Source organism: Tubulanus polymorphus, chromosome 12, assembly GCF_964204645.1.
Source record: "Tubulanus polymorphus chromosome 12, tnTubPoly1.2, whole genome shotgun sequence".
NCBI lineage: Eukaryota > Metazoa > Nemertea > Palaeonemertea > Tubulaniformes > Tubulanidae > Tubulanus > Tubulanus polymorphus.
Genome location: NC_134036.1, coordinates 4,511,750 through 4,530,119, shown reverse-complemented (window position 1 = coordinate 4,530,119; position 18,370 = coordinate 4,511,750). Strand labels below are relative to the sequence as shown.

Here is an 18,370-nt window from a genome sequence, read left to right as displayed (position 1 = left end):
TTATCGTCACAAACCAAATTAATAAGCGAGTGTAACTCTTTAAACTCTTTATTATATACATAAGATAAGATATTTATACATATATATCGAATATATTTATATATAAATATTTATTGATATTATTACTATTATTATTATTACTACTATAACTATTATTGATAATATCGTTATTGCAGTATTGGTATAATTAGGTGTTGGTATATAATATATCTCTTATAATCTTCGCGATTTGAAAATCGTCGGAGATAATATCAAATGGCTTCCGCACTGAACGGGGTAGTGATGTTGGACACGCAGTTGCACAACATTCAAAACCTGCAACACCAGACGTTGCAGCAGCAACACCAGCTGCACCAGCAACACCAGCAGGTGCAGCCGCCGCCGCCGCAACAGCAACAACAGCAAATCAACGCGGCCCACGCCATGCAACAGTTGCAGCAACAACAACAGCAGCAGCAGCAACAACAACAGAACCCGATCCCGATGAAGGACCACGACGCCATAAAACTGTTCGTCGGGCAAATACCGCGCAATCTGGAGGATAAGGATTTACGGCCGATATTTGAGGAGTTCGGGCAGATCTACGAGTTGACCGTGCTCAAAGATAGGTTCACCGGAATGCACAAAGGTCAGTCTTGTTTAGATTTAGTTTAGTTTATAGTATGAATAAATGACGCGCAATAATGCGGTGACCTGCAGTCCCACCTATTAAACAAAAATGATACCTTGCTTCTCCTAATCGGCGGAGTCAGTTTGTAAACTGCGACGAAATTTGTAATCAGTTCATTTCAATAGCTGCCGGGTCTTTTATGGTAAGCTTGATCATGATTTAAAATGTCAAGTACAGCGTAGATAGGCGGCCGGCCGGGTCAACTCTTAAGCACAGCAGAAATGAGAAACAAGGTGTCAATTTGCCTTAGCCTAATCTCCGTTAGTTTTCAGGACCGCTCGTGAGTCGTTATTAGATCGGCTTTACGAACAGGATGGGCTCACCTGGTTGTTAGATTAGCCATCATATAGAACAAGTTTTTGAGTTTTTACATTGGTTGTGCAGCTAACAGAATTTAAGCCAGGAGTTGAGAACCAAGGTATTCTTTGTTTTCTTGGAACCAATATGGCCTGTGGCTATGGATTTCGGGTAGGAACCAACAGAACCAGGCCCAGAAACGCGCACCAAAGTGATTGGAAAATAAACGCGATTAGATTGGAAATTGGATACGTTGTATTGGGTATGGAACCATAGCGGGCCCTTAGAAAATCCAACCCCCAAAAAGTCTATGTTTTTTCGAGCATGTTACAGATACTTTTCATGGAATTCGTCACTCATCTTCGTCAATATCTAGCCCTTCCTAGCCAGGATTTCACAGATTTGAGCTCCCGATAACGGCTGGCGCGTTATCCCAGCACTAACATTCTCGTGCGCGGGTTCCAACTTCGCCGAACCACACCCTCCCACAAAAATCCAAGATCCACGTCCTCCTGGGGATCATAGTCCGCATTGTAAACCTGTATGATGAAGTGCTACCCACGTCTTGACCGATATAACGCGGGTGACCTCAACGGGAAGGCCGAGTTCCCGTACCACATTCGTTAAGGCCTTCGTTCTGGCGCTGGTGATCGCCGCGACTAATGATGACACGCGTGATGTTTGCGCGGCTTGGCCTTGCTCTCGGTCGGTCGTCGACGTCGACGCGTCGCACGTCTCGGCCAGTGAGTGTATAATATGCCACCTCGTTACAATATAGCACCTTTCACCTGCGTCATTTATTGATAGGTAGACAGATAACTAACTATACGATTCGACCTCTGCGCCGTCATCGACACCGACAATACACGCGACACACGATGACTGCGCGCTGCTTGATTGCTGTTTACTTTTTCATGATCGCGAGATCATCTACAGACTCACGAGAACAAGTGGTATAACTACCGTAGAACTTTTAGGCGTTCTTCGGCTTGCGTCCCTGCAGATAGGAACCTTAAAGGTTCTTTAAATAACCATTTTTGTAAGGGTTCTTAAAGAAATACAAAGGTTCTTCGAAGAACCATTCCACATAGAGGGGTCGTTCAAAAACCCCAAGGAAGAGGAAAAAAATCGCCAGCCTAAATGTTATTTTAACGTTTGGACTAACGACTCGTTCTTGAAGATGGCTATTAGGTTTTAGTCGAAATCTCGAATAATGAGTAAAGGAAAAGTTTCGGACTTGATCTTCCGTAATGTTAGTGTGGGATTTTCCATATAGCGCAATGTCTAGTATCCGATGTTTGTTGTTCATTTTCAATCAGAAATGTCTCAGGTGAAGAAGTACCGAACACACGTGAAGTGTGGACGATCAGTTTTTGAAACCGTGCAGATAGAATGTCTAATGTCTTGTGTTTGCAGCTCATTTTCAGTTGAAAATGTCTCAGGTGAAGCACTGAACACATGTGAAGGTTGAACGATCAGTTTTTGAAACCGTGCGGATAGAATGTCTAATGTCTTGTGTTTGCAGCTCATTTTCAATTGAAAATGTCTCAGGTGAAGAAACGAACGCATGTGAAGTGTGGACGATCAGTTTGTGAAAGAGTGCTGATAAAATGTCTAATGTCTAGTGTTCTTAGTTCATTTTCGATTAAAACTATGTCGCCGGGCGAAGTTCTGCTGAACATATCGGGGTCTAGATTGTCAGGATGACTGTGAAATTGAAATTGAAAACGAATGTTCGCTGCCGCTGGCTGTGGTTCACGGGTCGTCGACGCGGGCTGCTGATACCCACCTACCTGCAACGTTATACGATATTTACGTTAGCGGGTATACGGTGCATCATCATCACTATACCCGTCATCATCAGTCGACACAATAGAGATATCTCTTCGGCAGTGGGGAGAATTTTCTCATACACGCGCCGCCGCTCCGGTATCTGTAAGAGCGTCTCTCGAGTGCATCCATCCATCAGCATCCATCAACGCTCGTCGGCCGAGATCGGGAGCCCTCGAGCGGACCGTGGTACGCGCTGTATAGACGTACACCACGTCACCGGCGGCCCTGTTTAACGCACCGGCCGGCGCTTTCAGATAACGCGTTGTCAGTTTTAGAAGTGTTTATAATCGTACTTAAAACGTATTACGTATACAACGCTTTTACAGTTTATGTTATAGGGAAATGGGGAACTGCCAAAGCTACTACTGCGGCAATCTAGGATTCCGCTTGTGGCAAGCGAGGATCCGCTAGGTTCGCTAGTGGATACTCGGTCTTCCGGGTAAACTCAGATTCGACAATACGCTCAGTGGAATTGAGTCTAAACGTTTATTAGTTTTTCAATTAAGTCTCTAAGCGTCGCTAATACTATCTTAGTTTTTCTTCAAATTTGTGTGTTTTTTCAATTGAGTTTTTCTTTTAAATTGATTTTTAGACATGTCTATGTCTCATCCTATGTCTCCCATAAGGAGACCAATTCTTGGTCATTCGGGCTTGTTCGATTTTTTGAAACAGTTTTTAACAGACTCTGACTCGTGACTGGGTACGCGACGCCCAGTTACTGGTCCCAGATTCTAGGAATAACGGCCCGAGTTAGCTATACGTACATCATTATTTCATCTTAAAAATTATCATCGAATCTAGAAATAGGCCTCATATATAATATTACATCAATACCGGTACTCGAAACCAGCCAGAGATACGCAGACACGCCGACACAACGCGCACGGCGCGGTAATAATACCAGCTATATCCATCCATCTATCGAGCATAGCAGCGCTTCGGAGACCGATAACCGATAATTTCAAGCACCATCAACGAAATCACTTCTTCAAAACATGCACACACACCCTCACACACAGGCACACACACACTGACATGACGCGCGTGTTCCTTTTACATGCATTATTCAGTACGATATATACGAAATACTGCGCGCACAATAGTGAGAGCAGCGATTTCAATCTTGTTTCATTCTTGTTTCATTTCATTTCTTGTTTCATTTGTTTTGGTTCCGATAGATAAAACAGGCGCGCGAAAAAATATATGTACGCTAAAATTCACAAGGACGATGTTTGTTCTTCTCTAATGATATCAGTTCCATCAGCAGCGTTTGTTATGCGAAGTGTGAACGATCGGTTTTTTCTTGAAGTCGCCCTCGCTAACCGGGGTTTGACGGCCGCAAAGATTTCTTGGCTTGTACAGGTCGCCGCTCAGCGGCCACCGGTCTTTGTGTTAAACCAATCGGATGCGTTTTTGTTCGCCGGCGGATTCGCTCTATCGATACCGTGCATCTGATTGGCTAAAAATATAGACTGGTGGCCACTGAGCGGGAACCAGTTCACCTAAGTAATCTTGCGTGGTGTGTGACGGCCAATGAAGTTTTTTTGGAAAGCGAGGATGATGAAAGTGTGCTGATGAAATATATGTCCAATGTCTGGTGTTTGTAGTTCGTTTTCGATTAATGTCTCCCGTATAATGGACACGTGAGGTGTGAAGTGTGGTAATGGACAATGTGAATGTGGACGATCGGTTTTTTAAAGTGTGCTGATAAAATGTATCTGATGTGTGTAGTTTATTTCAGATTGAAGATATCCCACGTGAACTACGGTATACTGAACGCGCGTGAAGCGCGGACGATCACTTTTTTCTCGAAATATCTGCTGTAAAATGCCTCCTATTATTATCTGGTGGTCGTAGTTAATTCGTTAGGCAATTATCAGTTGACATGTCTGTTGAGAATGTTTGTAGACACGCGATGCATTCCAATGATCGCTTGCGTTCGACTGTTACATCGCTTATAGAAAGGAAGCATCGCACGAGCGACTCGTGCCGCCCGCGCGCGTTCCATTCACCGGTCGCGTGTCGGAAGCACGCAACTCCCCGTCCCTCTTTCAGTTTCTAATTCAACGTCTCTCCCCATCCTCCATCACTCTTTTCACTCCCCCCCCCATATGTCTCTCTCTCTCTCTCTCTCTCTCTCTCTCTCTCTCTCTCTCTCTCTCTCTCTCTCTCTCTCTCTCTCTCTCTCTCTCTCTCTCTCTCTCTCTCTCTCTCTCTCTCTCTCTCTCTCTCTCTCTCTCTCTCTCTCTCTCTCTCTCTCTCTCTCTCTCTCTCTCTCTCTCTCTCTCTCTCTCTCCCTGCCCCTGTCTCCATCGCTTCCCCACACCCCCAACTCTCTGTCTGTGGCCGTGGCTGGCTCGCAGTCGCTATATCCATATTCCTATTACTAGACCATGAATAATTCATCGACAAATCGCCGACACATACTTTAAACACACACGCACACACACGATCGACACAGCGGGCGCGAGGAGGATACTAGTATAATTGAAATAGATAATCAAATATTTAACGCATCTCGTCCGTCGGCGCACGCGCGCGCGCGCGATCGAGCGGGTGTTTACTGCGAGACCTACGTCTTCAACCGTCGTCGTTGTCGTTGTTGTTGTCGAGTTGGGCCAATAATGAAACTGTTATTAATCAATAAGCAGATATTGTGCCGCGAATGTTGTGCATATGCATATTGTGCGCTATGCAAGTGTGTGTATACTGATGCTAAGTATAGCCGGTTCGTAACCGAATTAAGGCCGATTCCTTATTCGCGATGTTTGAATATGCAAACACGGCCTCGGGCCCCGCTCTTATACGGAGTGGCTCGCCATTGATTTCAATGGCGAAGATAGGTCGCATTCGGGACGACGTTTATCTCGCTGCTCTCCCGCTACAGCTGCGAGGAGAGGGGGTTCACCGAGAACCTATTGAGTTAGTTCTACTCGCTGCTCTCCCGCTACAGTTGTGAGGAGAGGGGGTTCGCCGAAAACCTATTGCGCCTGTTCTACTCGCTGCTCTCCCGCTACAGTTGTGAAAAGAGGGGGTTCGCCGAGAACCTATTGCGTCTGTTCTACTTGCTGCTCCGCCGCTACAGCTGTGAGGAAAGGGGGTTCACCGAGAACCTATTGCGTATGTTCTACTCGCTACTCTCCCGCTACAGTTGTGAGGAGAGGTTCCCCTACCTAATATTTTCAATCCCTCAATCACTTTCTCGTAGTTCCCAACCCATGCCTTTTTCCTCACTCCCTAGTTCCCATTCTCGCAACACTCCCCGGTCTTTCCCTTAATCCACTCTCCCTTTCTCCCTCTCTCGCTCTCTTTCTCTATAATATCTCCCCCATATCTCCGGTGTAGGTAAATTACACGGTCTATTGCTTAGATAAACACGTCAAAACAAACGAATACTTCACCACGAGCGCGCGCGCGATAAATACAATAACACAAGAAGGCACGCCGAACACTCAGTCATTCTCGGCGTTATCGGGACAGCGGCAGCGGCAGCGGCGCGCGAGGAACGCTGGCTGCTGGATATCTGGAATTGAGCGGCGCATGAGTAGAAAGCCTCGTAGGTTCATTTCTAACGCACCCGCGCTAATAACCGAAACGTGGTACTAGATGTTTTCTAACGAATGAATGAATCGATGATAAGTGTAGATGTGTTTGTTAGGCTATGAATTGTTGATGTTATGCCGCCGTGATTGTATGAATTTTGAAGATTTCATTCGAGATACGCGAATCGATGCTCTCGTCTGGTAACTATGCTCAGCGAGTCGGCGGGTATCAATATACTGCTAGTTATAACATTTCCGATATACGATGTCGTAACCGATATTTCAGTGTTTTTGATCGTCCTCGCTTCGCATATTATTTTCTGGGCTTCGCCTGATAATTTTTCAATTAATAATCAGTGTTTTAATAAGAAATTAACAAGCCAGGTCCCTTTGAAAAACAGGAGGGTCCCATGATATGTCACAGCCCCTGAAACGAAAGCTTGTTTGAAGTAACAGGCGGGTCCTTTACAAACGACAGACGGGTCTGTGACCTGGGACCTGGCTCTTATTGCAAACACTGATAATGAAATATGCGAACAATCGGTATTAGAATTCTGTCATCGCACTTTCAAAAACTAATCGCCAAAACTTATACATGTGTTCAGGATTTCACCTGAGACTTTTTTAATTGAAAGTAAACTAAAAGCGCCAGACATTAGACATTTTATCAGCACAATTTCAGAAACTGATCGTCCACATTTCACACGTGTTCAGAACATTGCCTAAGACATTTTTAATTGAAAATCAACTATAAAAACCCAATTGACATTAAATATTTCATCAACGCACCTTACAAAAGCGATTCTCATAACTTTGCCTGTGTAGGAGGCGAATGCCGGAAGGGTCTTTCCAGGTTGCCGCATTGTCAAATATTTTTTCGGAATTTTTTTTCATATTCCTCTATTTTTCTTGATTTGTAACTGAGGACTGTTAACACTACGCGTAATGTGATGAATAATACATTTTTTTCAGTTTTTTTTGCATTTTGTTCTCGATCGTGTCTAGCGATTTTGTTTATACGGGAGAAGAGCGTGAAATGTAAATTGTTTACGGACACGAATAACTCACTCTTTCCACATTCAACAAATACACCATAAACTATGAGAACTACAGCAAAGCGAAGCTATGAAAAATAGTGTCTAGTTTAGCTGTTCCACCTTTGTACGGGGTTTAACTCGACTTCGGGTCCAGTTCCACAGTTGTGTGGGTTTTTTTTTATACTCTGAACCCAGTTCGACAGTCGTACGGGTTTGATGTCACTCTGATCTAGCCTAACAGTTATGTGGATTTAATTTGACGTTGAACCCAGTTCCAAAGTCGTGATGGGTCTATACGTTTCGTCGAACCTGGTCCCACAGTAAGTGAGTTTGATTTGACACCATTTTGTTGTGCGATGGGTTTAACTCAGTGTCTGGGTCACATGTGGATTTAGTTCTGTATTTTCTGTCAGCGTTGACGAGGCTTTACCTATAACTATGGACCTAGTTTTTAGTGTTGAGTGAATTCAACAGCAATCAGAACACGGAGTTCTACCTTCATTTGTCTAATTCTATTTGCCTTTGGACCCACGGTGCACATGTTGCGTGGGTCTACATCCAGTTTCACAGGTATACGTCTAATCTGACTTAGTTCCTCAGTGTTGCGTGGGTCTCATGTACTCTCTTCCCGCAGTTCAGCAGTTGCGTTGGTTAATCCGACAATTCACTTATGGCACCGACAGTTTTCGCCAGCAACTCGACCGACGTTCGTTTCGGATTCCGTGTGCGTCGAGTAGGCTATTATTGTATCCGGAGATGCTTTCAAAAACCATCGCCAGTCGCGCTATTACAGCGAGCGCGCTGTCCGTAAGTGGGCCCCGCCGCATTTCCCGGTGTTGTGAAGCCATTTAGCCGGCGACCGTGTCTAAAGATTTACGCGTCGTCTATATCTCGACCAGGCGCCCGTCTTTCGTCCTGCAAGTGACACGCGACACCGTCTCGATGGCTCTCGATGTTCAGTACATAGACGCCGAGCGTTTTTCGAGTGCGCAGCCTACGAAGCTCCGTCGAGAGCGAGAACGAGAGGGAGAGAGAGAGAGAGAGAGAACGGGAACTGTTGGTGTAAGGCACTCGTCTTTTCGGTGGTAAGTGGGTGGCGTCACGGTTCCGTATCCACGCGCGCTACAATGCGACGACGACGACGACTGATCATGGGAGATGATTATCGAGCCGTTATTACGTTCGGGTCAGTGCGCTCGGCTGGTCGCGGCCATATTCCCGGCGTATATCATCGCATTAGCTGGAAATAATAGCCTCTCGTTTTACGTGTCGTCGCGTCGCGAGCGACCGTGCTGATCTCAGGGAACGAACTAACGGGGTGTCCCGTATATTACAAGCTGCGATTGCTCTCTGATCTGATCTCGTTTTTTTAGATGAATATATTCTAAATCCCCGATAAAGCTTTCGGTATTTCGATGGTTTCAGAGTTTCCCTGAACGCCGCGGATTCTCCATACGGATGTTAATACATCCATAGGGGTGGATCTTGGATTTTTTTTCACGGCAGGGGAAGGTGGGTTGTTGGTGCAGAAAATAGGGGACTCAAGTAAATTTCAGGAACGGGGATGGGGGTAATTCATAGCCGGTGGTGCGCGTACGTCGAAGACGCGATGCCCGTAGGGTGGGATCTTTTGCGAAAATCTCGAAAATCTAGACCTGCTGATTTTAATAAGGACACCTGATCCCATTATCTTATGGAAACTTTGATCCGTTTCCGAATACCTGCTCTAAGCAAAAACTCCATTCTACAAACGTCCATTCTACTTGATGAATCTAAATACATTAGGATCGATTCTAGAAAAAAAATTCAGCTATATTTCTTAAGTTTTCTAAAGATTTTTGTCAATACTCTATAATTGCTACTGGAGAGCTCATCCCTAGTTCGAATAAGCGCCTCTCGCACGCTGAAAATAGTCCCTCGCTGAGCGCGTGCGCGCGTTCTGTTTATCGAATAGGTAAAACAGATGGATATTTCGCGTATCGATTTACGATTTCGCTTTTGGTGGTTATCTTGTTTCGCCCGACTCGCGTTGATGGGTTTATCTTGTTTTTCCCGGAGCCAGCCTCGCGCGGTACACGGTGCGTGACAGGGGTTCACCGGCGGTTATGATATTCGCGAAACGGTCGCGATCGATAAGGTGGGTCTATAATATAGCCGCGTTCTCCCGTTAGAGGTCGCGCGTTTGCGCGATTTAAACGCGAAATCTCGCAAACGCTGTAAAATCATCTTCAATTCAAAGTATGTATTGTGAAAAGTTTTCGAAGAAATCGTATTGTATGATATCTTATTCGTCAAGCATCATATTTTCCATACTTTGAGTTTCATCTATTTTTCATCAACATTTTTGTTGAACACGTTTGAAATCATTTTAGACCACCTTATTCCGTTTCTCTCATTCAGGGTCCCGTTCCGCAGTTCCCAGTTAAGATTTGACTGTCAGAGTTAACTCATTGAAAATGAACTAATTTTAACTCACGAGTTAACTGTTGCTCAAAACTGTGGAACTGGTCAAAACTGTGGAACTGGGTCCACCAGAAGAATGAAGCTATCTATCTCACTAAGTCACCGTCAAGCGTTTTTGGCCCGAGTTTAATTTAGCCTTTGCCATCCTCCCCGTGCAGGGATCCGAACGCGATGGCATCTCGACTCACCACGTTACGGAACCTTGCCGCGCTAGGCCGAGTGCGCCGGATTTCTTCGTTGAGATTCCCCTTTTCGATCATTTCATAACGACAGACCAGTTCGCGATAAAAACCCATGATGATTTCATGTATAGTATAGATGTCCTTTACCTAGCTATTAAGGACACTGAAAACAAGCTCGATCGAAGCGGATACGTGCATGCTCTTCTATATTTCAATCGAGAAGCTCTTTGACAAGAGCCCGGCGTATAATGGCACGTCGTATTGCGCCGGTTAATTGGTTGTCATTAGATCCCTCTTAACGACCACCGACGAAATCAAACGCTCGTCCTCTGCAAGACTCAACGAGCATCTAACCGACACGTATTTATACGCACGTTTTACAGTCGAGAGATCGTCGCGTTTCGGACGATTATTATTATCGACGATCGTTGATGGTTGTCGATTGAATCGGAGCGATGATCATAGTGAAACGGATGATAAGGAGAGTGGCCTGATCGAGTCGTTCCGAGTGGCTGCGCGTGCTTTATCGGAATCGTTGCGCTTTTCTCTGACGCCAAAAAGAGAACGTTACTCGTTTGATGTCAGACCGAAGCTGGCGCAGCCACGATAGATTATTGGTGAACCCTCCTTTACCCGCAGCTGTAGTGGAAGAACAGCCAGTATAAGAATAGGTGAAATAGGTTCTCGGTGAACCCCCTCTCCTCACAGCTGTAGCGGGAGAGCAGCGAGTAGAACAGACGTGATAGGTTCTCGGTGAACCCCCTCTCCTCGCAGCTGTAGCGGAAAAGCAGCGAGTAGAACAGACGCAATAGGTTCTCGGTGAACCCCCTCTCCTCACAGCTGTAGCGGAAAAGCAGCGAGTAGAACAGACGCAATAGGTTCTCGGTGAACCCCCTCTCCTCGCAGCTGTAGCGGAAAAGCAGCGAGTAGAACAGACGCAATAGGTTCTCGGTGAACCCCCTCTCCTCACAGCTGTAGCGGGAGAGCAGCGAGTAGAACAGACGCGATAGGTTCTCGGTGAACCCCCTCTCCTCACAGCTGTAGCGGGAGAGCTGCGAGTAGAACAGACGCAATAGGTTCTCGATGAACCCCCTCTCCTCGCAGCTGTAGCGGGAGAGCAGCGAGTAGAACAGACACACCTTCCAGAATGATCCTCAACGATCTGCTAGAACGTTGGTCAATGATACGTTACGCTATATCTTATCCGAAGGATTTCTACCGCATTTTGTGCTATTTTGTATTAGGAACGGCATTATCACCACGTTAGCACTAGCGATACTCGGTGATGAAAGCGATTCCGACGGACGGCGATGATTTCAATATTTACCCGGCCGCGCGTCCTTGAACTTCGGGCGGTGGCAATATCTCGTCGCCGTCGGAGCGCGAATAATCGAAGGAAGCGTCACTCCGGTTTCGGTTTCCTAATAACAAGCCGTGAAATCGGGCGCGTATCTCATCGACCCGAGCGAACCGATACAACGGAGCCTTCTATACATACACATAAGTGCGCCCCTCTGATCGCCTCGGGGCGGTATATAGAATAGCGGCGTCTCTTCGGTATCGTCTATCACCGTGGCCTTGCTCTGCTAAGTACGACATCGCGAAAAGTTGCGATCGCGCGAATGGCAATAACTCGCATCTGTTATTAAGTCTGGACGAAGGCAGCCGATAGTTGAACAAGGTCTCGACGAGGCTATTAACGCGGGGTACCGACAACGCAACTGTGGCAAGCGAGGAATCCGCCAGGTTCGCTAGTGGTTATCGGGTTACCGCGCTACAAGCTCTCTTCTGAATGCATTTCAATTAAATTCGAGTCATCTTTTCTCCGAGTAACCAAGGGTTAAAACTAGACCCACACAACTGTGGACCAAAGTATGTCTTTATCATATGCCTAGAAACGCATGATTTTGTATTCATGTTACCTCGCATATAATGTCATTATGACGCTTTTTGTGGTTTGTTTATTTTGTCAATTTGACTGTTTTTTTTTTTGTTGTGAAATAAACTCATTTTGGTAAAAAAAATTGGGGGTTCACGATCAAATCAAACCCACAAAGCTTCGGGAATGAGTCCACAATTGAATCAAACGAATTAATGAAAATAATGGAGCTATGTTGGTGAAACCTCGAAGTGATACCATCTTAACTGGCAAACGGTAGATATGGGTCAGGCGAGACAAAAAATTGAACGCCATGTAGAAAAAAATAGAAAAGCCATATGACACTATTCCCTGTGAAAGATAGCATCATAGACTTCGCAGAACCACGGGTTCGTGTAGAACCAAGTCGCGAGCCCGGTTCGTCGTAAGACGTACACATTCGAACACCGCAGTGCTATTAGCCGGTATCGGTACCTGCTGTAGTCGTTGTCCGGTGCTGTACGCGTTGTTGATAATTAGTTACCGGCGACTAATAGATGAAAGTGCGCGACGCTACACATTAGCGAGCAATTACGCGACGGCGTTTAATATAAAGTGACTCAATACCGACGAGAAAGCGAAAGCGATACGTCGATAAAACGGCGTGCAACTTATACACACTACCCCCCGATAATCTATCGATTCAGGCCACGGCAAACTCGGCTATGCGTTTCCCTTACAATCGTATAAATAAATGGCCAATTTATAAAACAAATTAATGAATTATGTGGTACAGGGGTTGGTAAGGTCTTCGCATACTGCGGTACAGGCGGGGCTGTATACTGAAAGGTTGTTTAATGTTAACACTGCAATGTTTGAATACCGCGGTACACGGGTCAGTTACTGAAAGGTTGTTCAATGTAAACCAGTGTTTAAATACCGCGGTACAGGGGCCAGTTACTGAAAGGTTGTTCAATGTAAACCAGTGTTTAAATACCGCGGTACAGGGGTCAGTTACTGGAAGGTTGTTCAATGTAAACCAGTATTTAAATACCGCGGTACAGGGGTCAGTTACTGAAAGGTTGTTCAATGTAAACCAGTGTTTAAATACCGCGGTACAGGGGTCAGTTACTGAAAGGTTGTTCAATGTAAACCAGTGTTTAAATACCGCGGTACAGGGGTCAGTTACTGAAAGGTTGTTTAATGTAAACCAGTGTTTGAATACCACGATACAGGGGCCAATTACTGAAAGGTTGTTTAATGGTAACCAGTGTTTAAATATCGCGGTACAGGGGTCAGTTACTGAAATGTTGTTTAATGTAAACCATTGTTTAAATACCGCGGTACAGGGTCAGTTACTATAATGTTAAATGTAAACCAGTGTTTAAAACCGCGGTACAGGGGTCAGTTACTGAAAGGCTGTTAGATGTAAAACAATGTTTGAATACTGCGGTACAGGGGTAAGTTGTTGAAAGCTTGTTTAATGTAAACCAGTGTTTAGATACCGCGGTACAGGGGTCAGTTACTGAAAAGTTGTTTAATGTAAACCAGTGTTTAAAACCGCGGTACACGGGTCAATCATGAAAGGTTTTTAAACGGACCTCATCGAATTCGTGCCTAGCATATCTACCGCGCGTCGCTCCGAACTCCCGCCTATCAGTAACTAATGCAACTCGGCTCTCGACTTGTTTTTCGCGTTCTCCACAGTCTTTAATTCACATCCTCTTCGTTTCGTGTAACACGACAAATTGACTTCATTCGTCCTCGAGTCGGTCCTCGTATCCCGGCGCTCGCAGCACGGTTTGCTGACGGTTAAGAGCTCCCGCGAAGCCGACAGAGAGAAAATTATCGACGATTTTTTCAGTTGTTGTGTTGTTTCGTCTGCGTGCGTTCGACGTCTCTCCGCACGATGTACTCTTCGTATTCGTGTATGTATTTCTACATCTCGGCCGTGTTCGTGGCACACTGACATGTCGACATTCGATATCGACACTTAGGTGGTGGTGATCAGCACATTATGGTATGATTAAACGACGATTGCGACTAGTAAATAAACTCTGTCTCTTACTTTACTGCGTTAAAGTTGAGACTGGTGAAATTATATCCCGAGTTGGTGTCAAGTACTGAATAAGAGTTTGTGAAATACAGTAGACTATGTGGTCTCTTACTGCAGTGAAGTTGAGACCAGTGAAATTCTACCCCGAGTTGGTGTCAAATACTGAATAAGAGTTTGTGAAATACAGTAGACTCTAGTGTCTCCTACTGCGGTAAAGTTTACATTGGTAAAATTCTACCTCGAGATGGTGTCAAATACCTAGTAAGAGTTTGCGAAATACAGTAGACTCTGTCTCTTATCGCGGTAAAGTTGAGACTAGTAAAATTCTACCCCGAGTTGGTAGTACCGAGTAAGAGTTTGGAAAATACAGTAGACTCTGTCTCTTACCGTGGTTGTTCATAGCCTTTTTCGGCTGAGTCCCAGGCATCATTTTACCGAATCGGTTTATTTTCTTTCGGGTAATGCGGACGACACACTTGTCTTTTGTCTTAATATCATTCAGCGTCGATATATACGTTCAATGTTCAACAAAATCATTCGATATAATATGTGTATCATACGCGGCTTCCCTATACGGCTGCATATGCACCCGTCCCCCCGCTCGCCAGAGGCCGATTTCGGGTCGGTCTCGTCTTGTAATTCCGATGCGGCCGCTGCCGGCCATACACGCCGACATTACCGGCGCGCGTTTATCCATCCGCGCGCGGGTATTGCGTAATCACATTGGAATTCGCTCGGAAATTGCTCGGCGCGCGCGTCGTGCGAACGCCTCGATGACCCTCAGGTGTGTCGAAAGAAAATCCTCGGCCGTGATTCATCCCCTCGTCTATATTGTTACGGCAGTCGATGGTGTGTACTTCCACTTATTGTCATCGGCGTGAATTAGACTTCTGGACTGAGGAGTCGTGTGTAGCGTAAAGCTATGTCTTCTCTGGTCTGGGGGAAAGTGTCAGACTTAATGACGTTCGCTGTCGATGGTTTCTAGATGTTTCGGCCAATCTATAACTGACAAATCTGATATTACTAAATTGAGCTAGACATTGGGGATCTTTCTTTGAGCAAGAAAACGGGGATAGCCATTAGTATACCATCTTTTTTTTATGTTTTAATAGGGATTGTCCACTTTTTCATTTGATTGGTAGATTTCGTTTGATTTTGTTTTTATGTCCTTTACAGACCCACCAGTCACTCCTGCTGTGGCAAAACAGGGGGGGGGGTTGATTTTTCAATCGTTAATCGCAAAGTACAGATAAATAGTTGTGCGATCGGCGGTCGAATTTACAGTCTTTTTTATTCCAAACGAAGTACGTAATTTGGGAAATTCAGGTTCCGGCTCTTCCAAACAATCTTCCAACCATTTTGAACTGGCAAGCAACTGATCGGGTTTAGATTTTTTAACTGCGTAACTTGATACATCGAGATTTTGGAAATAATTATACCATCGCGCTGAAGATCGTTTTATTAGCCAAAAAGAATCGTTAGATTTTACATCTTTGGCCAATAAATTCGGCATTTTTTTCGGCTACGTTTGACCAACGATTTCGGCTCCATCGCCTTACCTTCGTAAAAGCCAACGAATGTGGCGCGTAATTGATATCGTCTGTATAGTCTCGAGTTCGTTATCATATTCCAGTGGGGGAGGGGTGTTGATAGGCGAACTCTACTACTTATTTTTGAAGGGGTGCTCGAACATCGCGTTGCGGTGGTACAAAGTGTCTACACAAATGTATGTATATATGTATATATGTATGAGATACGTACGTTGTTGAGCAATTTGCTATAGCTTGGCGCGCGCGCGCGTCGCTGCCGAGTGAAGTAGCGTGTTTACTCTGGTAGCTCTCCTGACATCCGTCGACAACGTTTACATTGCGTCGTGTATGAGAATCGGTTCCGCCAGTGAACGAGTTCGCCCGACTGCGCACTACGTATACGAGATAAATATACATATTCTCCGCGCTATCCGTGCCGCGCTTCCTCGACGATATTACTACTCGGTTTCTGCGGCGGTGAAACGAAAAAAGAAGGAAGGAAAAAAGGCTCGCGATTCGGGCAGGAAATGATGATGTCTTGTACTTTTCGGCGAAGAATTCCTCCCGCGGCAATAGTAGACTCAACCCGCGCCATTGACAGTGAAAACTGTTACAATGATGTCAATATACATTGATACTTTTTATGCGATATTTTAGTGGTTCTGTTTGTGCCGATGTGCACTACGTCATCGATATTGGCCTTTTCGTTTATTTTGTAATCGATATATTTCATAATTCCTATTTTATTTTTGGTAAATTCAAATATTTATTATTGCAAGGATGTGCACTACGTCATCAATATTTCGTTATATCGGGGCTTCTAGACTGGTTGCCGGTCAACTCAATTCAATTATCTATATATTCAAATCCAAAAATTACCTCATTGATCTTTGATATAATGTGATTTACATCATTGATATGTTTACGTATTATCCACGGGGAACTAGAACGGTAGATGTAACTGTGCCAGTCAAGCCCGATTCCTCCTGTGGCAATTGATGATCCGCCAAGATCGCTAGTTTTCGCGCAGTCCTTCTGTACTTGAAGTCCATTATACACCGATTCCGCCTGTGGCAATTGATGATCCACCAGGATCGCTAGTAGTTGAACTGTCCTTCTGTACTTGACGTCTATTATACACCTATTCCTACTGTGGCAATTGATGATCCACCAGGGTCGCTGGCAGTCGAACAGTCCTTCTGTGCTTAATTTCCTACCACGATTCCTCCTGCGGCAGTTGGTGATCCACCAGGGGTCGCTAGTAGTTGAACAGTCCTTCAGTACTTGACGTATATTATACACCGATTCCTGCTGTGGCAATTGATGACCCACCAGGGTCGCTGGTAGTCGAACGGTCATTCTGTGCTTGATTTCCTACCGCGATTCCTCCTGCGGCAGTTGGTGATCCACCAGGGGTCGCTAGTAGTCGGACAGTCGTTCTATGCTGAATGTCGCTCGTTATTCATGCCTAAATCTACCTGGATCGGTGATTTCCGTGCGCACGCAAAACCCATCGAATGGCACCTGCGAACCGCGCACCTGTGCTCGCAATATCGACTAAGCAAAACAACGAGCGCAGTCGTCGGCTCGCTCGATTTTCCCGTCGTCGACTACAGAACGAAAACGCGGTCGAGTCCGTCGTGAAATCTGCACCGGCTAATGAACGCTGACAGCACCGTCCGTACGACTTAATGAACTGCTCTCTCCGCGCTGACGACTACACCGCCATAGACTGGTAGACACACGGTCGTGTAATATACAACTACAGCCAAGCGCGGAGAGAGAGAGAGAGGGGAGAGAGGGAGAGAGAGGGGAGAGAAAAAATGCCGAATACACGACGGGTTCGGCGAACCGTGCCTCGAGTACACGACGGTACACACGACACCGCCGTCTTACTCGCGTATAAAAAAAACACGACGACGCTTGCTTCCGACGAAAAGAAATCCAGAGAAAAAAATTCTTAAAGGTAGAACTGAATGATGACGCCTACCTTGACGAATAGGAAAAGAAAACTCGTCGTTAAGTTGTTAGAGTGTGTTTAATGCTTACCGGGATGAAAATTTCTTTTATTAATTTTATGGTTATTTTTCAAGGCGTTTTGGTGAATTGTCTAAAGCATCGGTGTTAGAAAAATGTGTCTTTTGTCAATTGCAAGGGCTCATTATGTTTGAATCCTGAAGGTAGGATCTTTGAATGGGAGCCTCTTACGGCTGGCTGTTAGTCAGTCAGTCAGTCAGTCAGTCAGTCAGTCAGTCAGTCAGTCAGTCAGTCAGTCAGTCAGTCAGTCAGTCAGTCAGTCAGTCAGTCAGTCAGTCAGGCAGTCAGTCAGTCAGGCAGGCAGGCAGTCAGTCAGTCAGTCAGGCAGGCAGGCAGGCAGTCAGTCAGTCAGTCAGTCAACTGGCAATCAGTCAGTCACGTGCGTAACATCTCAAAAAGCACGAAGTACGCGCGGTTCGCCGATAATGAACCAGAAACCCGCACAATGCCAGCCGCTGAAGATAACGTATAAAAAAACGTGAAAACCAGATAAACGGCTTTTTTTCGGCGCGCGCGCGGCATCCCCCAATCCTGTTAGCGCGCATGTACAGCGAAATCGAACCGTGGAATGACGATAGGAGACAAGCCCTGGCAGGCGATGGATGGTTGCATGGATGGTAAGTCGTGCAGGCAGGTAGGCATACGACGACGACGACGACGACGACGAGCGTCGTATATGCATGCGAAGATTATCAAATCATTACACGCTCAGTCGGATGGAAGCATCACGACACAGGGAGTAGCTTCAACCGCCGCCGGCTGGTTACAGATAATGAGCATGTAGTCGTCTTTCCATCGTCAGAGAGAGAGAGAGAGAGAGACGAATAGATAGATAGGGAGAGAGAGAAGAGAGAGGAGCGCCGGAG

General features: G+C 45.6%; 1 protein-coding gene across 1 annotated transcript in view; it reads left to right on the top strand.

The window, feature by feature from the left end:
• The first annotated feature begins 483 nt into the window (after window positions 1-483).
• LOC141914101 (CUGBP Elav-like family member 4) overlaps window positions 484-18,370 on the top strand; it is a 259,996-nt gene continuing 242,109 nt past the window's right edge. The window contains exon 1 of the mRNA XM_074805375.1: window positions 484-628. Within this exon, the coding sequence (XP_074661476.1) occupies window positions 484-628 (145 nt within the window). The remainder of the gene's footprint in view (window positions 629-18,370) is intronic.